At 44.5% G+C, this 25,708-nt stretch overlaps 1 protein-coding gene and 1 long non-coding RNA gene across 8 annotated transcripts in view, besides 2 other annotated features; one reads left to right on the top strand and one right to left on the bottom strand.

Moving 5' to 3' along the window:
• lncRNA:CR32773 (long non-coding RNA:CR32773) overlaps window positions 1-25,708 on the top strand; it is a 223,710-nt gene that overhangs the window by 122,463 nt on the left and 75,539 nt on the right. The window lies entirely within an intron of this gene.
• bi (bifid) overlaps window positions 3,276-25,708 on the bottom strand; it is a 72,792-nt gene continuing 50,359 nt past the window's right edge. For 4 of the 7 annotated variants that reach the window (NM_080331.3, NM_001169191.1, NM_001272309.2 and 1 more), the window contains exons 5-8: window positions 10,629-10,775; window positions 10,493-10,569; window positions 6,539-6,783; window positions 4,471-6,406 (exon numbers count right to left, since the gene is read on the bottom strand). In NM_080331.3, coding sequence (NP_525070.2) covers window positions 5,298-6,406; window positions 6,539-6,783; window positions 10,493-10,569; window positions 10,629-10,775 — 1,578 coding nt within the window. In that variant the 3' untranslated portion in view covers window positions 4,471-5,297. 7 annotated transcript variants of the gene reach the window in all.
• Window positions 14,976-15,028: a mobile genetic element.
• Window positions 20,547-20,577: a mobile genetic element.

Raw genomic sequence — 25,708 nt, 5'->3', positions numbered from 1 at the left:
ACCAGCCAACTGAATCATCACCATCATCATGTTGTCAACAGTTTTTCGACTTTTGTTGCCCACAAATCAAAGCCTTTTGCGAAAGGGACTGACAGGAGTGACGGTGGATCGTTGGATTGCCCCCACCAAATGGCTGGTGGATTGGGCTGGTGGATGGAAATGGAAATGGAATGCGTTGTTGACAAGTTGAGCATTTTAATTGCTGCCGTGCGGCCGCTTACGTAGAACAACAGCTCCGCCCATTGAACAAACAGGCGGCTGGGGGGTGCGACAGATTTTTTTGTTTTGGGGGGTTGGGGATGCCCGCAACCCCTTCGCAGTGCTGCACGCAAAGAGTCAACTTCCTGTGCGTATCCACAAAATGCGCTAACTAATCAAATATGCATAACAAACTTGAGCCACCCACCCGTCAGCGCATCGAAGGACAACCCTTTTGGGTTAACACACGCAACATTTACGCACCGTCAAGGGGTTAATATCAGTGTTGGTTAAGGTACTTTGCGTATTTGTGCCAATCGCTAAATACAAGGTACACGTATTTGTTAAAGGCACCTTAACAATTCAATTTCACCTAGCTATAAAATATTATACATATGTACCTAAGTGTACCAGTGTAAATGTCAGTATCAAACTGGTATTGGGTACTTGAATTGGTTACTATAACCGCCATCACTACTACGAATACAAGAAAGGACAAAAGGCATTTCGTCGATTTAACCCAATGTCGATTTGCTGCTAAATTATTGCTGCTCGTTGTCGCTGTCGCTGTGACTGTGACTTCTCTAACCCGTAAAACTATTATTATGATCATTATGACAGGGACCTATCGCCGCCCCTTGAGAACCGACCGAAGGGTATTTTCTTTTATCCAGTAACTTTCGACACGCACTTCGACGCAATTCCCAACCTTTTCAACTCCAACGCCGCCCTCCGGAACGCTTCCTCGCGCTGTCCCTCTGTCTCTCATAAATGTTTTGGCAATAAAACGCAAGTTATGATAATGCCAATTCATGTTTAGTGACGGATATCTAAATATTTATACAGCGAGTGTTTGCATGTTCGACCCAATGACGTGCAGAAAGTTTCGGGTGACGGATGGCTGTCATCGGGATCAGCAGGTGGGACTGGCACAAATTGAAATTCGGATCTTAAGATGGGATACACCTTTTAAGTTTTAAGCATTATTCTAATATAGTTTTCGGTAATTAAGAAACATGTACTTCCGGGAACCCTTTCCATGTGTGGCATCTTCAAAACAAGTTACTACTATAAAAACTAGTTGATAAGAAAATATTCAGTATTTTCAACATAAAAATTGAACTAGATGTTTAAAAGTAGAATGTAATGCCTCGCTGAGCTCGTAGCTCAATTTCCAATACATTGGTACTGAAATCTGGAAATTTTATTTTTTGACCATTTTTCTCAAATTTTTATGGTTTTATCAAAAATGCGAAAAATTGAAAAAAAAATTTTACCAATAGCCTTCAAAAAATGGATAGGATCATTAGCGTTGATTACTAGCTGCACAAAACTGTGTTTATTTTTAGTATGCTACCTATTTTGCACAAGTTATTCCCACTGAACGTACCAAGAAAACAATATTTTCAACATTGCCATTTTTCGAAGGGGAATATTCAGTATTTTGGCCATAAAAATGCATCAAATGATACAAATATGGAATGTCATATACCGTTCGGCTTGGAATTTAATTTCCAATCGATTGGCATTTGCGCCTGAAAACGTTAAATTTTGTCAATTTTTTGTACATTTTGGTGATTGAAAAAATGCGAAAAATGTAAAAAAAAATTTATTTTTTCCAAAGCTTTCAAAAAATGAATAAAATCGTTAGCTTTGATCATTGACTGCACGAAACAGTGTTTATTTTCACTTTGTGACCTATTTTGTCGAAGTTACAGCTAAAACAACCGACAAGAAGACAGTAGTTTTGGTCAATAATAAATCCATTAGAGTAGCATTACTTACTTACAAATGGCTTAAGTGCGTGGGATGAGAATGAGAAGGGGTTCTTGGGTATGGATATGGATATGGTCGCAGTGGTGGAGAAGCTATTGTTGACAACATCGACAACATTACCCCTTTTTCCCGAGCAGTTGGTTAGGTTGGCTGTTTTGGTGGTGACATTGGTGACACTGGCGACAGCGGCGGCGGCAATTAATAATACGTAATTTATGTTTGGCATTCGATTCTATTTGACTTCTGGCCCAAAACACTCAGTGCTTGGGCATATAAAGAGATGAAAAGGGTTAACCAAAACGAGGGGTTGGGGTGTCCCCAGCACTTTTTACGGCCGCACTTAAACTCTTTGCGCCTTTTGCTAGTGAAGCGTTACAATTTACAACCGCCGCCAGTCGGGCGTAACCAACGATTCCAGACTATAAGTAGATATATATAGGTATATATATATATGTATATATATATGAATAAATATCCCGCATGCGGGCATTCAATTACTGATCCGATCCAAAATATAAATACGCCATAATCCAACGTTATCTCGTCGAGAACGAAGCATTCGTGCCAAATTCTATTAGCCAGTGCTTAACGCTTGGCTTAGCCACGCTGCCGATAATCGCCGCTTTGGATTAGCCCAAAACTGGGTGGCAGAAAAAGTTTTTTTTTTTTTTGATTAAATTAAATGTTACACCTTCGTTATCCGGCCGTCGAATTGGCCAACTCCTTGGGCCCATCATCGTCATTCGCCTGGCAGCAGGAAGAAGTGAAAAACTTTCCAAATTGAGGGTGCAGATAAGCGGAAGTTGGCAAAAAAACAATTAGAAACGTACAGGGTTTGTTCAAATTTCGAAAGCAACATGCTTTTTGGACTGTTTTCGGAAAATTCGATTGGTGGTCAGTTTCATGGGCAGGCCGGTAAATCCTCAGCCAAACCTGGCAACCCTGGCAACTCAGCAGACAATTGGCAGGCAGTGTGGGTCAGAGAGCGAACAGTTAATTATGACACGCACTGTTTGCCAGCCGCTGTTATTTATTTATTCATTTATTTAATATTCCCATTGGCGCTGCTCATTTTGGGGCAAAGGATGCGGGGGAAAATCCAGCGACCAGACAACAAACAATAAGCCCAAATAAAAGAGAGAAAAAATGAGATTCGAACAAATAAACGCGAAAACTAATGAAACATGAACCAATTTTGATTGCATGTTTTGTCATTGCTGTTATTCCTGTTTGCACCATTAATATTTGTTGAAAATGCTGTATTTGTTTGTTTTTTTTTTTTTTTTTTAGTAATAATTTTTATTTAATTTCCTTTGTTTTGTTGTTGTTTAATTAATTTTATATATAATTGCAGTGACATGAGGTGTTGTTGCTTCTTCATTAATTTTATCCATATACATATATATATATATTTAAATATATATATCCTTTCGTACATAATTTGTTCTTGTTGTTCTTGTTGTTGCTGTTTTTGCTGTTCTTGTTGTTTCGGGTTGTTTGCGTTTGTTTTAAATTTAATTAACTATAATTAATATTGCTTTTGCGTATAATTCATTTTCAAAAAACAGCTAACCAACAGAAAAAAAAAAATAATTCTCTTTCATCATAAGAATGCCTATGCGATGATGATACAGGTGATGATGATCATGATGATGATGATGATGATGCGATGAAGATTGTGTGGTGTTGCAATATTATTGGGTTACAAGGAAAACAAATCGCTACGGAAATGTACTTTAATTTATTATTTTTTTTTTGTGAATTTTCTTGCTTTTTTCTCCTTACTGGTTGTGTGTGTGTGTACTGTGTGAGTGTACTGGTGTGTATTGGTGTGCGAGGGAGGTGTGTGCGTGCGGGTGTGTGTTAGCTGCGTCTTTGTCGCTCTCTCTTAAATTATGCGAGGAACATGCGTTGAATTCAACTCTTTTCATTTTTTTTTTCGATTCAATACGTCTTACACAAAAAAATGTACTTTACTAAAAAAAAATTATATTTTTTTTATCAATACAATTATAGTTTATATATACGCATACATATATATTTATGATTTAAACACACACAGAACTCTTGCCCTAAATTAGCATCTCAGGGGGTTCCGAAATTAAAATACAAATACGAAAAAAAAAAAATGATTACTTTCTTCTTTGGTTTTAGAACTTAAAAGTACGAAAAAAAAATTGGAAAAATATTATGGTAAAATTAGGAAAACTCAAGTTCTCATAGTTTATATAGTTTATAAGCATTTTCTATCGTCTACGAAGAAAATTCGTCACTGGTGTGTGTGTGTGTGGTTGTGTGTGTGAGGGGTTGGTGCTGCATGTGTGTGTTCCTTTTTGAGTGTTTACGGTATCTTGGTACTTAAAAGCTACATAAATTATTCATGTATATATATTCTATGTATATAGGTTTTATTTACGTTTACTAAAAAAAAAATTCATCCACCTAAGACTAAGAAAAAAAATTGCATTTATTTTGTTTTTGTGGTATTTTTTTTTTGTGGGTTTTTGTTTTTCTTTGTTTTTTCTTGTATGTTTTACTAAGGTTACATTCTGTATATATACCAGCTTCTATATATACTATATATATATATTTATATATATATATATGCGTGTTCTAGATGTATATAAAGAGGCGCCATCTTTGATGTTGCTATTTTCAATCCAATCAATATACATATATGGGTGATACATAAATTTGTCTGAGGATAGCCCCTTGCCCTTACTTCTCATTTTATTCCGTCTGTTTGATCTTGAAGTCTGGAACCTTCAAGGCGCTAAAAGTTACGACGATTCTCTTGCCACGTCGCCTTAACTTTTTCCTGTTTTTTGTTTCCTTTTTGTGTTATTTTTTTTTTTTCTTCTGTTTTTGCTACCTTCTGTCTTCAATTAGACCTCTCCATCACTTTGCCAGCGAATCGCCAGCGATTTCTAGGGGCTAGGCTTTGCTTAGAAACGAGACAAAAAAAAAAAAAGATGTTACTTAACACTGGCGATAAACGGGCAGAGTGAGTTCGCAACGAGAGAGGAATACACACTATATATGCTACAAATGCCTATAGTCTAGGGTCCAAATCGTCCGATATATATATGTACATATACACTACGCTAAACCACAAAGACGGTGGCCGTGTAGTTCAGAGGCTAGAGGCAATGTCGCTGATCCGTTCGCGGTCAGACGTCGACGTCCAGATCAAGATCGATGACCGAGCTGCGATCCTCGTCCTGCTCATCCGGATCCTGATCCAGATCCTCGACATCCTCCTCCAACTCTAGTTCCAATTCGAGACCGGCATCCTCACAATCGGAGCGGCCGTCCAGTAATTGTCACTGATCCGTACCGCCCGTTGTCGCCCCATGGTGCGAGTGTAGATGGGTCTGGTGGTGCGGATGTGGTTGTGCCGGTTGCTGGTGGTGCTGTTGCTGGTGGTGCGACTGATGCTGCTGCTGCTGGTGGTGCGCCTGGGTGTGATGATGATGCTGGGCAGCTTCCTCGGCCAGCTGAAGAGCCGCCGCTGCTGCCGCCGCACTGCCATTGTGTTGAACCTCCAGTCCGTTGACCATCTTCTCCATGCTCTTAAGTTCCGAAGGCGAGTGCTGCGATTGGGCCACACCGGCGCCAGCACCACCGCCACGTGGTTGCTTCATCAGGGATGGCGGCGTTGTGGGTGACATCGAAATCGGTCGAGTGGGCGGCGAGTGGGAGGCAGGTCGGGGACGAGGGCTGGAACTCAGACTCCTGGGACCATTCTCCACCACACCACCACCCAGGCCGCCGCCGCCGCCGCCTGGAGGATCTCCCGAGCGATTTGCGTTCGATCCAGGAGTCACTGCATCGAAGGCGGAGCCCAAACTGCCGGGCAAACTGTACGGCGAAAAGCGATGGCTCTTTAGGCCTTGTAATGGTGATACCGGTGTGTGACCCGCCGCCGCGTAGGCGTGGCCAAACAAAGCCGGATGCTGGGCGGCCAGCGCCAGTTGGGCATTGAAGAGCAGACCCGGATTCAGGCCAGCCGGACTCATGGCCGCCGCTGCAGCGGGATTGTGCAGCAGGCCCAGATGCGGCGGTGGATACAGGCCATGTGGATACAGGTAAGGCAACAAATGCGGCGACGGGTGAATGGGCGGACCCACCGATATATTCGGTGACGGATAGCTACCGCCACCGGGATTCAAGCCAGCCGCTGCGGCAGCTGCAGCCGCGCCCACCGCCTCCTTGGGACTGCCCGTCGAGGTGGGCCTAAAGGCACCGCCGGTACTGCCGCCGACGCTTTCCGAGCAACTCGAATCGCTGCCATCCCGCTCCACATCCGCGTCCGCCTGCAAGCGACGACGCAGTGCATCCTCCGCACTGGCATTGGCCGCCGCCGCAGCTGCATGTTCGGAGGCTCCGGCTCCAGCGCCAGCCAAGTGATTAAACCAGGCAGCCAGAGCTGCTTGAAGAAATAAACAAAAATAGAATGTCAAGATTATTATTAGTGAGGATTAGAAATGTGCAGGAATTGTTAGATTTCTTCTGCTTCTTTTTGTTGAATAGCTCTACGAGTATTTGTTGGATCATTACTTACCGGAGTGCTGGTGGGCGTGCATCTGCTGCAGCGAGTGGCTGAGCGGGAGTAGCGGACTCTGTGGCGGACCCACCACGTCCAGGAGCTTGTCGTCGTCGTCCTGCTGATTATCAAGCAGGGCGGCATGGGGATGCAGATGAGGCGGACGGCCGGCGTGGCCCAGGTGGAGCGGTGCCCGCGAGCTGCTCACATGCGTCGGATTCAACTTGTCCGAATCGGACCCTCGGTTCGACATCAGTGCCTGCCTGTAACAACAGTTGTACGAGAGACGGGGCCACAAATTAGAACATCCAATAGTCAGATCGAATAGTGATAATTAGCACTTTGGCGTGGATCACAGCGCCGAGAATGGGAACCCCTAATCTATCCATCATCTATCCAACTAGCTTAGCCTATGTCGTCTGCCCTTAGCCTTCTACCTCTCTGCTGAATTTCGCGGTTGATTATCCAGCGGGATTTGCGTTGGGATCAGGATTGTAGCTTTGAAAATATTGTTGGTTGCTAAAATATCTGCTAAATGATAAACCTGCGCTGGCGGCGCTTGAACATGGAACCTTTCGCGTTCGGAAAAACTGGCAAAATGTGCCAGTTTTCAATGACGTGGGCTCCAAAAGCCACTGGCCATATGTACATACATATACATACATATACATATGTATGTACATATATGCCTACCCAACTGTGCATCGCCCGCTGAAACTTAATTGAAATGTAACAATGCCAGGCGGAAACGGGCCGGAGTTCTTCACTCCGTCCGTTTTGTACGTCCGTAGTCTGTCTGCGGCTGACAATGAAATTGAAAAATAATTCAAAACACGTTAGTGTAATTTAGTGTCTGCTCGCTTTGGCCAATCTTTTTCCCCCCACCATGGCTACCATCTAACCTAACCCACCATCGACCATCAAGCCGCACATTTTCCATGCCATTCCATTTCAATTTTCCTTATTTTTCCGCACCGCTGTTGTTCACACATCAAAGCCGAAACTGCCTCACAAATTGGGCAATTTTAGCAGTCGGGACACACATGCGAATGGTGTGTGTATCATTATCACAGCAACCACACCCAGTGGAAAGCCACCCCACCCAGCCCACCGCCCACTTTTGCATTGCTGGCATTGCGCCAAGGGCGTCTTCTTTTACACTTAACTGTTCTTCCACCTGTGTGTATCTGTCTGTGTGTGTGTGTGTGTGTGTGAGCCTAATTTAATAGCAAATCAATTTGTGTTAATCCAGCCAACGTATCTGACCCACCCACTTAACTACAAAGGCCAAGACGGCCAACTTTTCACGTCGTCCTCCAGGACCGCTTCTCACCAATTTTGAGAAGTAAAGCGCTTTTTGGGCGCCGAAAAGTTGAAAGCTGAATAAGCCATACATTATAGATACATGTGGCACTTGAATGAGTTAGAGCATAGGTTTCTTTTAAAAATAATATGATATTTATTTGTACGCCCCATTTGGGACTATTTTCCGTATTAGTCCGCTCCTGAATATCTCATGCAGCGGGCCCGTAAAATTTGGCCCAAAACCGAAAGACGTTTATCTATTGCCCTTTTGTCTCCCATTGTTAGTGTACTTGATGTTGTTGTGTGGTTGTTGTGGTGTGGTGTGGCATAGAGTAAACGCCCTATTGCCATGGGTGTGGCTTTGCTTTTCGCAGGAGGTCCAAAGAAATTGCCCCGTTCTGTGTGCTCTGTAATTTTTGAATTACGTCTAAATTTGCGGCTTAAACGGCCCACGCACGCCCACCACCAAGCCTGCTGCAATCTATTTATAAATAGGTATATATTTATATGTATATAAATACCCTGAGACCGAGACCCATTGTCAACTAACGCCTCGGGTTAGCAAAAAAAAAAAAAAAAAAAAAATGCAAAAAAAATATTTTCTAGACTGGGGTGAGAGTTTTTGCGCAAAAATCCCAAAGCAACAGGAACAACAAAAGGCGCCGAGAAAAGCGAATTTCAATTGCTGCTGTTAAAACGTTTTCACTTTGGATTTCCGGTTCTCGTTGCGCCGCAGGCCAGTGGCCGGGGTTCCAGGGGGGGGGTTAAAGGAGTTTCAAAAAGGGGTTATTATGCAGCAGTTGAATATCATTCCGGCGGAAGTTGCGCACTAGATTGCCACCAATTAGCATCTCTTGCTGTGAAGGACTCAGCATTGGGATATGGAATAGGGAATACCATCAACATCATCATCATCACCATCATCGTCAGCATCATCATTATTTTACACCCAGGAGCACCCAGGCTTCGCCTTTATTTTGTTGTCATGACAGAGGGGGGGTTGCGGCAAAAATAAGAATCAAAAAAGAGTTGACTAAGTCGTCACTAATTGCCAAGGATTTTTGGCAGCTCCCAGGACTTGTTCTTCTACATTTGGGCATTTTGCTTTTGTGGAATTGTAAGCGGTTTAGCGGTTTTTGTTTTTTGACCCCTTTCTCGAGTTCCGAATTCCATTTAACCCCACCACCGACATTTAATTAACAATTGGGTAGAACGTAAAGTAGAATTCTTTTAACTGACTAACTGACTAACTGACTAACTGACTGACTGCCTGACAACCCGGCTGTCACATCAATGACCAGGCAAATTCTCTGATTTTTTCGGCCTCCAACTTTTGGCGGCTTTTCGAACACGAAAAAGGGAAGAGCTTAGGTTAGACAGACACGCTAATGCCAATCAAGCCAGAAGTAATCAGTTCACAAATAAAAAAACCCAAACTCGACTTGAGTAAATTGTTTGTGTCAAATGTGGTGGATGTTCCTCGTTGGGTGGCTGTGGGTGAAAATTGATTTGTAACGTTTAGACATGGACATTTCCACAGACGCTGGTTCCTGCGGGGGGATTGTGGCTATTAAATGTCATTCATCATTATGCTAAGTCACCCACAGGAAACCGGAACCACTCGAATTGGGGGATGATCTCAGATCGCCCCAGCTCCAGCCCCAGATCCCATTCTCTAAAAAAAAAAGCAAGTATCCTCCTTCCCCCCCTCCGCCACGGGATGGCAAACAGAAATTGGAAAATCTGTGTGCTAAAAACTCAAAGCTTTTCCTGACCATCATCGTTAACAGCCCTTCGGGGGATTTTTGCCTCCGACAGGAAATTGAAATCAATCCATCAATATGGATTACATGTTCGAGCTGCCATCGGAGGTGCCAGTCATCAGTATTACCCCGGAAAAACAGAAGCCAAATGGCCATGAGCATCATCATTGGCTTTCCATATATACGCGCCACGCCCAATGCTCCGCCTCCTTTGTATGACTTGCAATTTGACGAGCTGCAGGCTAATTAGTTCCGCATAGATTTGACAAAAATTAATGTCCCACAGCTGCGTTGGTAAAAGTATCTGTATTTGTAACTGCGAATCTGTATCTGTATTACTGTCTCTTCGGCCGGCTAATCAAGCCACAAAACAGGCAAAACGAGGCTGAGATACATAGATGGATATGTCTGTTCTGATTGAGATGGAGAGATGGAGATTTCGATGGTAGATGGAAGTTGGTTGTTGGTTGTTGGCAAATGGCGATACGAATCCAGACCAGAGAGACAAATGAGCTCTCGGCTAGGGCGCTGCAAAGTTTTGATTGTCTGACAGCCACAAAAGGCCAACCATTTCCCCCACTATTTTTTTTTTTTTTTTTTCATTTGCCCCCTGCCCCGTTTCCCATTAGACGTGTCCTGATTAGTTTGCTTTTTGATAATGATTTTTCGAGGGAATACGGAAGCTGAATGAACTTTTCGGTTGAAGGAGGAGCAAGTTTAGGAGGCAAGCATTTTTAAACTGTAATTTGACTATGGATTACTTGTACCACGTAATGATTAAGACATTTCGTATAAGCTAGCAGCATTTTTGACCTCAGGTTGAACCCACCATCAAAGTGCATTATCAAAGGAAAAGAGCACTTGATGACTCCCGTATTCATAACTATTCACTAGTGATACTCACTTCTTTTCCCGCTTGCCGGCACCAGTATCACGAAAGCCCTTCGCAAACGGATTGTTATCGATTTTCAATTGAGTTATCTGTGGGAAAGAAAACGATTAATGGTCGATTCATCGACTACAAGCTGAGTACTACTCACCTTCTCATTTTGATATGCTGTGACGGCGATGAACTCGGTCTCCTTGAAGACGTACGTGCGAAACGTGGAGTACGGCAGCTTCAGGATGTCATTGGCTCGCACCAGGTGGAAACGCGGCTGGTACTTGTGCATCGAGTTCAGGATCGTCTGCGGGCGGGCAAATAAAAATAGATGCAAATGGACGGGGGATTAGTGAAATTGTCAGACGGCCATGGCTAGTTCGTTTCGACCAACCGAGGGAAAACAAAAACGGGAGACCAAGGAACGGTGCAAAGAATTCACAAAACTCTAAACTGAACGGCGAAAAACTTCAAGCACAGGCACACTGAGAAAAAGATGTGGACGTCAGGAAACGAAGAGAATTTTCACACTCAAAAAGTTGAGCCATTCATTGCTTTCTACAAAAAACAATTGCGAATGTGCGGAGTCAGTTGATATTTTCTCGCTCATACACTAAATACTATTATCTAGTTTTTCTCTCTGTGCAAATTACCTTACCGTAAATTTGCCTAGGTAAGGGACCCCGAAAAAATACGGCGACATTGCTGACGATTTCCCGCCGTCGCCGTTCACTTTACACGCCAGCATTGGCAACAGCAACAGCAACAGCAACATCGACTGCAGCAACGGCGGCAACATTTGCAACACAGCCAACGCGACCACCCACCAAAAGGCACGAGAAAATCGAGAAGGAGATATATAGTAGTCCCATGTATGTATGTATGTATATACGACTACTAGGTAGAATATGTAGAAGGCAGGGGGGAGAAGAACGAGGGAGCCCGTGTGCCAATACAAAGTTGTTGTCATAAAATATGAATTTGTCGAGAAAAGGCTGACAGAGAATGGGAATGGTGGAGACGTGTAGGGAGAGACAGACCTCCCAGGCAAGCTGCAATATTCCCTCCATATATACCTATGTATACAATATGTATGTATGTCCATACATATATTGCCCAATCCATTTTGATCCGTTTCGATCCGTTGTTGCAGAAGGAACACCTTTTTAATTACCATAACTCGTCGGCTCGACTTCGATTAAGCGACAAACAGGCCTAGTAAAACCCGGACAAGTTGCTGCTGAGTCGTTGCTGTTGCTGCTGCTGCTGCTGCGTGTGGAGACCCCACACGCAGCACCCGCCGCCATTTTGTTCGTGTAATTTGGAATTGGAAAAAAAAAAATACAGAAAAAAAAAAACAACTTTTGGTTTGTTGCTACAGCGAACGAACGAAGCAAGGAGACAAAGAGAGCAAACAAAGCGAGACGGCCCACAATGTGTATCTCATAGTAAGAGTATCTTGTATCTTGTATCTGCGCCGGATTCGCACGCCTCTCGCCAAAAACCCCAAGCCCAAACCAAAGCCAAGACCACCAATGGCGACTCGGCCCAAAGAAACGAAGGTGTGACTAATGCGAGTGCTGTGTGAATAGCTTTTGGGTGTTTGCATGAGGAGGAGGCAGTCGGGAATGCGAATTGGAATGGGCACGGGCATGGGCTTTATGGATGAATGAGTGGTGGATGCGATGTCGCAGACATGCTGAGTACAGACAAAGGTTTTTTTTTTTGAACCGATGTTCTAATGTTTAAGTTATTATTGGGGAGTGTGAATAAAATATGATTGCTAGGATCAAATGCATTTGCTATATTCAAGACAAGAAATTTGCGTTTTAACCAAATATAAATCCCCCTCTCAATCGGCATAAGAACTGCGCATTCAATCAAGCACTTCTGAGGAAGCAAAAACGCCAAAAAGGCCGAAGCACAAAAGGCCCAAACAAAATACCAACAAAGAGCTGATTAATTGCTCGCCATTTTGAACTAAACGCTTTTGCTCCACCCGCTTTTGAGCCTCCGGAAAATCGCCAATCCCCAATCGGTCCAAGTTGGAAAGCCTTTTAAAGGCGAACACTTTATGGCCGGCGATCATCCATCAAACTCGAAAATATATTGTATATGTACATATGTATATGAAAACGAAAATGAAAAAATCGCAGTCCATAAATTGCGGGCAAAACGCATTGCTGTCGTCGTCGTCGTCTACTTAAAACGTCATTTGCTAATTTGCTTTAAATTTATTGACACATAAATTCATTTGAACAATCATCATAATTACGCTGCCAGTCTCTATGTGCAAGTGTGCGTATGTGTGTGTGTGTGTGTCTAGAATTTATTGATAAAACAATTTGCATTATTACGTTAATTTTTCATTGGGCTGCCATGCATGGCGCACAAGGCGCAAAATTGTCATTTAAAATGTCATTTTGGTCGCTGAGTTTGTGCCGAGTTTGAATTGCGATTTAAATGAAAATAACCGTGAAGATAGCCATAAAAATATAAGCATGCAATGTTGCTGCTCTGCCGTTTTTTTTTTTCCAAATGGGCATAAACAAGTCTAATTAGACATGAAGTGCGATTACACGGACGCCACGCAGTCGTCGCCAGTTGTCGTCACTCAAACAGGCAGCAACCAGATTGCTGATGTTGCTGCTGTTGTTGCGGCTGCTGCTGCTGCTGCTGCTGCAAGTGATGTTGCTGCGACTGCTGCTGCTGCTGCTGTCGTGATTGTATTTGCTGATTGAATTGATTGGCGAACAAAAACCCAAGGCAATTATGCATCAAATATTGCCTAGATTTTTAGCACATATATGATTGCACTTATGCATTGCGGCACGTAGCAATTGCATGCTGCTCCCCGTGTCCAGTGCACAGTGTCAAGTTTTGTGTGTGCGATTGCTCAGCGCATATTGACAAAGTACAATCCAATCCGTGGAGCAGTTAATCACTCTATATATCGCCCGGGTGACAAACTGATTGAGCCGCCGGCGGTCAATACCAAAAATGGTGCGACAATTTCATGTTGCCTTTGGTGTTGCTGCTGTTGCAGCACCCGTGTTGCTGCTGTTGTTGCTCCTGCTGCTGCAGCTGCTGCTGTTGCTGCTCCTGCTACGTGCTGCTGGCTGCTGGCTGCATCTGCACCCAGCTTGAGCTCCCTGTTACCGATGTGTACTACTGATGTTGCTCCCTACCCCGACAGCAACACGTTTGTTTTGGGCTTTTGCGTGTTGATTGCTAAAAGGTAAAATCGCTGTTGCTGCCGAGAGAGATTGCCGTGTTGCTGTTGTTGCACACTCATTGTTGGCATATTATCACATAATTTAACTGATGATGGCACTGCTGTCGCCGTTGTTGTCTTTGTCTTTGTCGTTGTCGTTGTTGCCTTGTGTGATTGCTGTCGTCGAGTTGTTGTCGATGTTGCCTGTGCTGTTGCTGTTGCTGTTGCTGCAGCAGTTGGTGTTGCTGCAGCAGTTGGTGTTGCTGCAGCAGTTGGTGTTGCTGGCGTGCTGGGTTAATTGAATGATCACTCACACTTTGATTCGATTTGGCATGTAACCAGCGAGTTAACGGTGATCGCCAGTTAGATTGAATTGACTCCACTCCACTTTACTTCACTTAGCTGCAGTCGAAAGTTCAGCAAAATGGCAAAGTAGAAGAGCTCAGGCAAAAGGTGATCGTGAGTGAATGTCAGTCATCTCCAACTTGGATTTTAATTGGCCGCCCCAAGTGGATTTCTATTGGCAATGTAGAAAACAAACAAGAGAGCTAAATAAAATGCTGATCGATCAAAAGAGATCGTGTGAAGAAGATCGATGCCAAATTGAAATTGGCAGCAAGTGATCAACAAAATGTTTCTCGACTTGAACAACTGATGGCGTGATGGCTTGATCACTTGATCGCTTGAACGCTTGATCTCCTGGATCATCATTGGTTCAATGATCTCGGTCGATTGCCAGTTCTAAGGCACCGCAGCTCGGAGCCAATGACAATGATAAACTCTCGATCATCTCCGAACTCAATTAGGCAGCACAACCATTTTCGGCTACCTGTTGACCAATTATGGCCATAATTGAAGCGCCTCTGATGATCATGATAATGATGATGATGAGGATGACTAAGCCCAGATTATTGAGCTGAGTCGTTTTTATTAAGCTGTATTATGTATTAAGCGATATGCATATTGAGAGATCTATACCATAAATATCAACACGAACCAACGAAACTGTTGATCGGCGAGAAAGAGCAAAAGAGAGGTTCAGCCTCGCAGTCCATGTCTTAATTAAGTTGCCGGATCAGGTAGATTCCGGAGACCCAGTAGAGATCCGACATCCCCCTGACAGGGGCCCACCGTGCTCATATTGATCTGTAAATTATGCATAATTTTAATGCGCCCGAATGGAGAAACAAAAAACGAAAAACGGGGAAAAAAAAACAAACAGCCACCCAAGTCTCAAAATCTCTTTTGCCGGACATGTCAAAACTCTCACGATGCAGCTGCCAATCGAATCGAATTCGAATCCGAAATACGGCCGACCAAGTCAAAATTTATTTACAATTTATAACAATTCTTTTCGGCTGCCTTATCGGCCGGTGGTCGGTGTTCATTCGAGTAGAGTTGGTCGGGGTATAAAATGTTAATTAAACGGATTTACATTTTAATGACAACACGAAGCGAAGGCCGCAAGAGTCCACAGAAAACCGATTGAGATACAGACAGACAGAAAGAGTTGTATGTGGAGCCCCACTTCAAAAAAAAAAAAAAAAAAAAGTCCAACAGAATGCAGCCAATTGCAAATTTGCTTAGCAAAATGGGCGGCGTTTTGGGGGCAGCTGAAAGACAAAAAAAAAAACAAAAAAGAAGCCAGCTAAAAAGAAACCGAACATTGAGCATTCGATATTCAATGAAATCATTGCAGCAGCTGCCTAATGATGCCTTTGCCTGTCCACTGCGGTGGTTTTTTTTTGCTTCTTTTTCTTTTTTTTTTGTATGCAAATCGATCGTGCCTGGTCCTCTAGAAAATATCCACCCCCTCTCCACTTCAAAAAAAAAAAAAAAAACAACAAGAGTCACAGTCGATTGGCCGGGAGCTGAATGGAGCGAATGCGCAGCTAAAAGCCAACTTGGAACACGAGTTCTGGCACCCAGTGGCTGCGGTTGGATGCGGCCCACTGATCCCCACCAGACTCGATAGCCACGGGCTATCGATAGGCGACTGTCGTGGCCAGCTTGGCAAGGCAAGCAGAACGCCATGGTGGCCACTATTTCACTTGCCATATATTTAGATTGAGTAAGCATAAGCTTAATTCATTGCAAAAAAAAAAAAGAAAGTTATCGCTTACATTTCGATTAATTCGATAATTTCGTAGATCTAACTGTTATTTTGATGTTTTTTTAACTACATTCAAAGTTAATTCAAAATCCTTAAACGCCAGAGTTGGTCAAGTGCCATAACTTATCAGTAAGTAATCGATTTGCTTTACTTGGCCATACCCAATTGAAGCCGTTTAGATCGTAAAAAACACTCCTCCAATGGACATTAATCGATTTGTAATACGCCTGCTCTTCGGGTGCTTCATTAATAATCGTTTGTAACCGCCACCCACATAAAGCGCACACCCGTACTGGCAAACACCTAGACCGACTATCGATGATTATTTATCGCTTTTGCGTTTGCCATTTCCACCGCCTCCTGCCCCTTTGGCCACAATCTTGTTGAAGTCTAGCCCATAGGAGGGCCATAAATTAGCGACTGGTCAGAATGAGAGGCCCCGTCGTCTATGTGAAGTCCGCCGCCGCTGCCTGTTTATAAATGAGTCGAGTTATGGAGAGCTCGGCGGGCCATAGATAAAAACTAAGGCTGGAGGAGGAGAAGAGGATCGCTTAGGATCGGTTCGGTGCGGTTCGGATCCCAGGGGCGGCTGGCTAATGGTTAGGCTAGAGAGCTACCGATCTTGAAACCCCGCTATATATCGTATCCCCCTTTGGACTATCAGCAAATGACAAATATTTCAAATGATTTCAACACTTTGCCGATGCCGCGCTCTTTTCGCTCTGTGGCCCGATGATTTGCGTTTTATTGCAGCTAATAAATTGAATGGCGACCCACCACTGAGAAACTAACTGGGGGAATGGAAAACGGCGAACGGCGAACGGCGCATGGAGTAGGGAGGATTTGGAGGATCGGGGATATCGGGTCTGGTTTGGGCCAACTATTTTGCTGCGATAAGGAGTAGCAGCAACAGTAGTGGTGGTGTTGCATGCAACATGCAACTGGCCATTCGGCGCATGCGTGTGTGCATTTCAATGCAACACTGATAAAGGTGTTCAACGCTCGATGACATTAGCACCATCCAAATGCCGCAATCAACTGAAACCCCTCTGTAGACACCATACATTTGCGTCGAATTCCCCCATCCTCTCGATTTTCTTAAAGCCCGCAGTTTTTTTTTTTTTTATTTTGTTTTTACTCTCTTTTGCCATATTTGTCGGCGCCTTTTGTTCTTCTTTATTAAAAAGGCGAATAATCATAATAAAGAACCAACAACTCGCGACGTTGTCGTTGTCGTTCAAGTTGTTGTCGTCCATTTAGCCACTGAGTTTTGGCTGAGCAGCCGCACATCGGCGAACTGCCAAGAAGAAGCGGGTTTCCAGTCGCATCTTCTTTCGATTTGGGTTTCGGTTTCGGGTTTTGGGTCTCTGGAGTGTTCTGTATTCTGGGTTTTGGGCTCAGGTTCAGGTTCAGGTTCAGCCGCTCGTTCGGTAGCCGCTAGACTTGGACATTAATCGATAACACTTGAGTATTTTTTCATGTTCCGCAGGCGAGCCATTAAGCGATTGTCCACCAAAGTTGTTCGCTTACGCCAATATCGTGTGTGTTGGTGTTGCGATTGGTGTTGCTGTTTACCTTAAGTAGTTCAGCTGTTCCACGAAAATCGCCGATTTACCTGGCATTATCCGAAGAGGATCATTTTATGGAGCAATCCATCCATGCAATTCGTCAATGGGTCCCTTTTTAAATTTGAATCTATTTGTCTGAGTACTATAAGTTTTTGATTTTAGCCAATTCCTTCTCTTTAAACAGTTGTCTTAATGAGATTCCACTGAAAGCGTTAATGGTAATACCATCATGATATTCTGGGTCCTTCGTTCTCAATTCTCAGGTCTCAATACCTTTACCTTATTCCCTATACACCGAACTGGGACCTGGGATCTGGGATCTCACTCCATCCTCCATCCGAAAACTCGGCAATTACTAAAAGACAAATTTATTTGCACGCATGCAGAGGAGTTGTGCGATGATGCGGGTTTGTCTTTGGAACTTGGGACTTTGAGTGGATATGGAACTGGGATCGGCACTGAAGCCGAGGCTACTGTTCGACAAGTGTTAAGCATAATGCAGACACACACTCAGATGGCGGATAAATGGAATGGATGGAGAGGATCTGGACTTTAATTGAAGTGCGGCCCGACTCGCATCATTGACATTAAGTGTCGATAAATTAAGCATACGCAATGTTCGCCCCGCGTTTTTATGAATGGAAGCCGAACGGCGAGAAAAAAAAACAAATGTGAAAGGTTCCTCTCCACACGGAACGCTTGGTAGTTTGGTCTTTCGACCGCCCCGACTGCGGCATAAATTGCCGATAATTTACTGTATATAAAAATCAACACAAAACATTTTATGTTAATGAAAATAAAAGCGCAAAGCGTAGTGAAAGCCAGGGGCGAAGGGAACTCCAGCTAAACTTGACTTCGAACTGGAACTGGAACTAAGCGGCAGAGATGGAGATGGAGATGGCAAATACAGTAGCCGGGTCAGATAGCCCAGATATCTAGGCAATTAATGGGCAGCGCAGGTTCGACTAATGAGCCGCATTTATATGTCGTGTTGTTATACCAAGCTGGTAGTGGGAGATCGGTTCTAATTTGGCAAACGATTTTTTTTTTTTTGGCCTGGCCATCGAAAGTGTCGCTGGGCCTTTGGCCTGACTCTGACCCAAACAAATGATGCAAAGAACCAACGGTCGAGCAATCCAGCGATCAACCGATCCACTGATCCACCGATCCGCTGATCCACTGATCCACAGCCTTTTGATGACAGCCGCTATCTTATCAGTGAGTTGAGCACTGAGGCAGCGGAGCATTAAAATTGTTTTATTTTATAACTTAATTACTGGCAGCCGGACGGACATTAGTCTGTCATTTTACAATATGGTAAGTGAGACAGACACCCCACCTCTCCAAACAAAAAACACATACAAATCGTCACTTGTTTGATATTCAAACTCTGATACTCTGAAACTGTGGCGTTTTGTATTCTTTTGTTTTAATGAATGAAAAATAAAGAGGGGAATGGAAATGAGCCTGATAATGGGTCAGCTCAGCGTGTGTGTGGGCAGAGTTTTTAGAGTTTTCTAAGTGTTTCATAGTCGCAGGCCCAAAGCAGAGCCACACGCGGTGAGAGCCGAAAACTCGGTGGCAACTGAAAAACTAAAGAACTAGAGATCACAGACACTGACTGCTGCTATTTGAGTTCTTTGCTTAATTAACAACAAAAAGGAAAAGGCCGAGATACACAAACGATGGCAGAGCGTGGCGAAGAGTTGGATATAAAAATTAATTAGCAGACCCGAAATCAAATGCATGAAACTTCTACGGCAAGGAGATGTACTTTGGTTGCGAAGGGGGAGAAAAAAAGTAGTCAGCTTGTCTATTACAGAACAGAAATAACAGAAATAAACCAGTATATTACGGAATTGCAATTATAAATTCATTAAGAATATTAGCAGACTGATAGACATTTTACACTCCATAGGTAGCACTTCCGCGCCCAGAAGATCAAACGCAATATGTGTTTTTAATTAACTTTTTAGAGGTCATAAAGGTTTTCAGACGGCAAGGTGCGCTGCAATCACCCCGAAAATGGGACCAATAAAAACCAATTTCAATTCCAATTCCAATTTCCCTGACGGTGTGTGTGCTTGTCGCTTCTTGCGGCTAATCGAGAAATTAAGTGTAAAATTATGTTAATCAGCACACACACACACACCGTCCAGCGTTGATTGAGGAAATTGTCGTTGTTGTTCATTCATATTGGTTTCCCTTGCCTCGCACCAATTTGGCTAATCAGTTGCAACGGAAATCCCCCCCCGAAAATCAAGACAAATTTAAAATCAAATAAACTGGAGAAAATGAATACGAGTCTTATAAGGTAGTAGGTCGACTGCCCACAATTTCCGTGCTCCCACAGCGATCTATGCTAATGAGGGGTGGTCAATGTTGTTGATTCCGGCCAAAGAAAGAAAGTCAAAATCGAGCAACCAAATGCAAACTTAGAAATTAAGTTTTATTTTATTTGGGAGAGATCGGTGGTAGCAAAAAAAAAAAAAAAAAATGATAATAATAAAGGCAGCGCATCCCCATGTGACGGCCATAAAAATGTGCGTTAATAACATTGCCGCCAAAGTGAAGTTGGCAATAAAATGGCAGATTCATGTGACGATGACGATGACGATGGTGATACCGATGAGAGGACGACGCTTGACGCTGACGATGACGATGATTATGATGATGATGACGATGGCAATGGCGCTGCTACCGACGCGTTTTGGTGGGAAATACGATGGCCTATGCCAAGTACATATCGATCCCAGCCGAGACATAAAAATTTACGTCCCATAAATATCCACACAAGGCTGCTGCTGCTGTTGCTGCTGTTGCTTCTGCTGCTGCCTCGGATGTTGCAGATTCGCATTTATGCGTTTAATGATAAAGAAGAATGGGGAATGGCACATCGGCCGGCGGGGTATTGTGGGGCAATCGGAGCGAAGCGCCTGCGTAGCGAGCTGCCAGCGGTAGCCACCTTAAGTGCCACATTGCGTTTTTGTTTTTGCTGGCCGGGCCACACAGCAACCACTGGTCACCCTCTCTCTTTCCCACTCGAGGCGTTACGCGTCCGGTGGTCCACGACAGCCGCCACAAAACGAGCTGCGATAAGGCGCCCAATGTTCAGGCCACCGCTGCTTCGAAAGTCAGCTGAAAATGCGCATTGTTGTACTCGATATTCTCTTTGCGTTGTCTAAGTGGCGCCCAACGTGGGGCCTTGAAGTGACACAAATTAGGATTGCAATTGAGAATTGAGCGGAAATCCTAAGTGAAGTGTTTAATCAATTGCTTATTCTAGTGCTTGGTAGGTTACAAGTTCAAACTCTTTAATACACCGTACACTAAATTTGCGCTGCAAGCAATCTAAAGTGTTAACAACTTTTCATTCATAGATGCTTTCGATCTTCTCATAGTGCATACTTTGATAGTGTCTCTCGAAGAAGGCTGGCTTACAAGCCGCTTAACATACCTTCAAATTGAAATTCCAGCTATCGAAACCAATAAAATGCCCCTCCAGAAATTGGGTTAGCTGCTCGCTTAGAAGCAGTTGCTGCCACTGCGGTGCGTGCGTCTTGCAGCTGCCACATCGAAACCCGTTAGCTGAATATCCACAGTGAGAACGACCTTGTCGCGTTTTTGTGGTCGTTTGCGGTTCGTTTGTGCCTAATTAACAAGTTGGCTTTTGGCGTCAGTCAGCAGGCAGTCAGGCGCAGGCAGCACGCCCAAGAAACAGCATCCCAAACAGTCGCAACATCCTCATGCAAAGCAGGAAGGAGGGGGGCTGGCAGCAGTTACTACCACTGTAATACCACATGCATTATACCAGATACCATTTGGACTGGGGCGATCCGATGTTGCCCCCGAAAGCTTGTTACAGGACGGCGGCTAAGACGGCGCCTGTGCTGCCGCCGTCGCGTCGCCTCGTCCCAAGATGAATGTGTGTCGTTGTCAGGCCTTGTATTTTGTATGTAATTGGCTTGGCCTGCCTCTTTGCCTCCATGCCCCCATTGCCCCCATTGCCCCCTTGCCCAATTGCCGGCTGGCTTGCTTAAATAGATGCCTGGCCACTGTTGGCGTCACCTGTCGCCCACTGTCCAGTGTCCACACAGTGTACCGCACTGTGCCCTCCCTCCCTCCCCCCCCTTCCGCCGCATTCGGCAACCAAAAAGCCAAAGACATTTGCAAATCTTTTGTTTCCCATGTCCGATCATTTCTCATATAGGCGAGCGGTCTCCAAAGCCGACGACAAGCGAAAACGACGACGACAAAGGAATACCGCAGGCGCCAGCCAGCCCAAAAAAAGAAAAAAAAAATAAAACGAGGAAAAAATCGAAAACCCGAGAGAAGTAAAACCAAAAAACGTAGCAAATAAAATAAAAGAACTCCAGACAACGATGCAGACGACGAAGACGACGTTGAGGCCACCAGCGGCCAGTCAAAGTCGGTAGGGGGGGATTTCGAAGGGGGGGGGGGCTTCAGCTGAGCACGAGCTTTTGTGAGCGCCACAGGACGAGGACGACGACAACCTCTTTGGGGCATTGTCTTCGTGGAGGAGGAGGAGCGACATTCAAATCTTAACTCGAAATCAACGGCGACCGGAGACGCTGGCTGCCCGATTCTTCAATTCTTCGGGCTTCTTCAGGCGGCCCCAAGCTCCAGGCCAAAACAAATTCGAACTGCCAAAATAATAAGCCGAGGTCCGCTGCATTTTTATGGCGTAGAGACAAATGCGTGGCTCTCTGTCTTCTGAAGGTCGCCACGTTGCTAACGCCAGTGTCTTTAGATTCTTCAGTGTCTTCTTCCTTTTTTTTTTTTTTTTTTTTTTTTTATATATATATTCTTATATATTCTTTTTCAGGCCGGTGGTCGCCGCTTCTGCGCTGGTGCTGCCATAAAATTTTTGAAACCAGCTCGAGAAAACAGCGAGGCTCTTTGGGACAGATAAGAAATTTTTGCTGAAAACTCGTGCGCCAAAGGAAGCGACAACCGACCGACCGGTTTCATACACACACACACACACACACACACATACATACAAATGTATTGATGGGGGCCCTGACTGCATAAAATTTGTTTGTGCCATCCTTGGATCCGGGGGCATACAAATTGGCTTAGGCAGCGTCTTTGGCTTTAAGTTGTTGGCTGTATGCCCGTGTGGCTGGATGGTTGGATGGTTGGATGGTTGGATGGCTGGCTGGCCGTCGGTAGCAGTGCGCAGTTTAGATGGCTATCAGTAAATAGAACACAAATGAAATTCATCGATAGAAATCGAAATCGCATCGGGGGCGGTTGGCCAAATCAAAAAATGGGAAAAAGGCGATGAAGGTTGGTGAGGGGAGAGGTGGAAAGGGAGAAAAGGGCCTCCGTTCTAGGTCTCAGCGTTGTCGTGGCGACCATGTGATGGGGTACACATGTTGCTGGCACGACAAAAACAGCAGCCTGAGTTCTGACCTTTTGCCAGCCAGCCATGCAGCCATGCAGCCAGCAACCAGCAACCAGCAACCAACAGGCAACAAGCAGCAGGCAACAGCCAACAGCCAGCAGACGACAAAACTACAAGCAGCGCAACACTTAGCCATTGAGCCACACAAAAGGTGGTGCATGGTATGATGATTTTAGGTGACTCCACTTTTGGCGGGGTGGCCTATCAGGGAGCGAGCTAGCTGGGCGTCGTGAGCAGCGGGTGGCCGCCGCCCCAAATGGCCGCCGGTGGGAGGCAATGCAAAAAGCAAGCCGAAAGACTGGCTAAAAAGACTGACTGGATAGACAGATAGCTTCGACGGGGGATGGTTAAGCCGAAAGGCCTCGGGCACAACCAGAAGTTGCCACCGTCGTCACCAGATGGTAGCTGTCTCCTGTCGTCGAACAACACAGGCCAAGAAAATCCCCAATCAGAGTTCAGGGAAAGGTTCCATATTGGCAACAATGCGGGGAAAAGCGCGGAGCCAGTAACGAAAAGCGAAAAGGGCTTAGAGGAAACCTATAAAATCATTTCAAAGAGAAGTTGATTGTACGGGTTCTGCTTGCTGTGGAAATGCGTTTTTTATCTGCGTTGAATTGCTCGAAATCCTTTTTTGCTTGCCAAAAAGCAGCTCGTGAATATACAAAAAAAAACAAATTTAGCATTTTATATTTGAGAAGTATTCTCTCTTCATATTTCATGTATAGATTTTTTTCTAAAATGCACGGCTCAGTTACCATCGCGAAACCTTTTTGCTTCACAGACAAGCCGAACAAATCTATACTTTCGGATATTGTATAATTAATTGGCCCAAAGATTCAGATATCATTACAGGCCCTTCCTTCATTATCGGATTTTGGCGTTAAAGTAGCGGTGCGCATTAATCCCCAGACACGATTTTAGTCAATTAATCAATAGGGAAGACAGCAGAAGAAGCAGCAGAAGCAGCAGCAGTCTGGGAAGAACAATAGAAAGCCACTTGAAGCCTTTGGCGACACTCGAGCACACGCACACAAAGTCTAAAGACAAAGCCACGGTTACAAAGCAGAGGCGCAGACAGAGACAAAGATACAGATACAGATACAGATACTGAAACATAAACAGATTCAGATGAGTGTATAATCTGGCTCTAATGATGCTGATGCTGAGCTGCTGCCGCTTCTGCTGCTGCTGCTGCTGCTGCTGCTGCTGATGATGATGATGATGACAAAAAGCCAAACAACCCAGCAGCAGCCCGGGGGTCTCAAATGGGCACCCTACTGTCGACAGCTTCAGCTCCAGAGGGATAAGCGGGCCAAAAGGGGTTAATCTTTGGCCCGAACCTCAAACTCAACCACAGCCTTAAACTCTGGCTCAGACTCCGGCTGTCCGCAGCTCATTCTCACATCATTAATTACAAAATTATTGGGTCTCCTCGTCGTCGTGTGCGTTTGGCTTGGCGCTGGTTCAGGTAATATCCGAAATACACACAGGTGGATTGGATTGGATTCGATTGGATTTTAGCCGCAGGAACTGTAACAACAAACCAAAATTCAGCCCAACAGCTAAGCAAAATGTTAATTTTCAAATCTCCGTGGGAACTGAAATTAGTCGTTAACACACAGATACAGACAGATACGCCAGAGATGCTACAAAGCAAAACCCAAAGATTTGGTTGTGGTTTTGACCTGCGGGCGGCCAACACATATTAGCATTGTTGATTTTGAGCAGCTTAGCGAGCAGCTCTTGGGGGCACAACAGATCACCCAGTAGTTATTGATAGACGAACTTTTCGAGATCAGTTGAATGGGAAAAATGCGTGCTTAATATAAAGAATGTAGAACATGAGAGAGACTTAAACTAAAATCCTTTTATGGTATTAGCATTTTAAATATATCCGCTTGTAGGAGTAAGAGTTTTCTTATACCCATATATTTGCCATCCCAAATTCACCTCGATATGTAATTTTTCGCCGTGTGCACACGTATCTTTTGCATCTACCCTGTCTATCGGCCATAATTGGACCCTGACTGACTCACGGGGCCAGCACACCATGATTGGCTTAGTCCGAGAACCCTGAAGTCCGATGTCTGAAGTTTGGGGCCTGAGTTAGTGGCAATTAAACGATTTCGGTTCGTGTGCTGTCTTCAGCTGTCTGGGCCTGCTGATGCTGCATGATTAATATGTTTTTGAGTAGTTCTTAGCCAAGGGCCACCATATCGACCAAACAAGCCACGATTTTTGGTTTTTTTCTGTTTCGATTTTTTTTTTTTTTCCGAAAACAAGAGGCAGGAAAAGCCAAGTCAGTTAGCCGGTTGACAAATCGTTTGTAAATGGCTGCCAGACAAAAGTGGAACACACGCACTCCACTTGGGTCGAAATTGGAAGGGTAAGGGGGCATCGCCAGAACTTCAGAGCCGACCATCGAAATTATAGTGTTCCAAAGTGTGCCTGGTCAGCAATCAAAAGTTCATCAAATATGTGTGCTACTCCGGTGATTCGTGAGGGTTGAATTTCTGTTGAATTTTGAAAAGAAGAATTCAAATACCATGGCTAGCACTTAGCAAAAGAATCTTTACATAAGTGAGGCGGTTAGAGGAGAAAACAAATGTATCTTATTTATACGGTTTCCCAGAGATACGAGCCACATTTGCCTCATCTCGTAAGCCCCCATCGACGGCTCCATACATCGAAATCGAACTCAGACAGCAAACAATCGACTGAGACCAGCTAATCCCCCAGTCCAACATCAAGCTGCCAACACCTGCCACTCACTAGAATCATCCGGGTTAGCATTTACCCATTTATTTCATTTAGCCGCTTGGCCACTTGAAGAACTCGATTCGGCAAATGGATAAATCGCATTCGCTCACAAATGGCAATCCCATTGAGTCCGAGGTGCAGCTTTAAGCAATCC

Source organism: Drosophila melanogaster, chromosome X (assembly GCF_000001215.4).
Source record: "Drosophila melanogaster chromosome X".
Classification (NCBI taxonomy): Eukaryota; Metazoa; Arthropoda; class Insecta; order Diptera; family Drosophilidae; genus Drosophila; species Drosophila melanogaster.
This window is presented reverse-complemented; position numbering and strand designations above follow the sequence as displayed.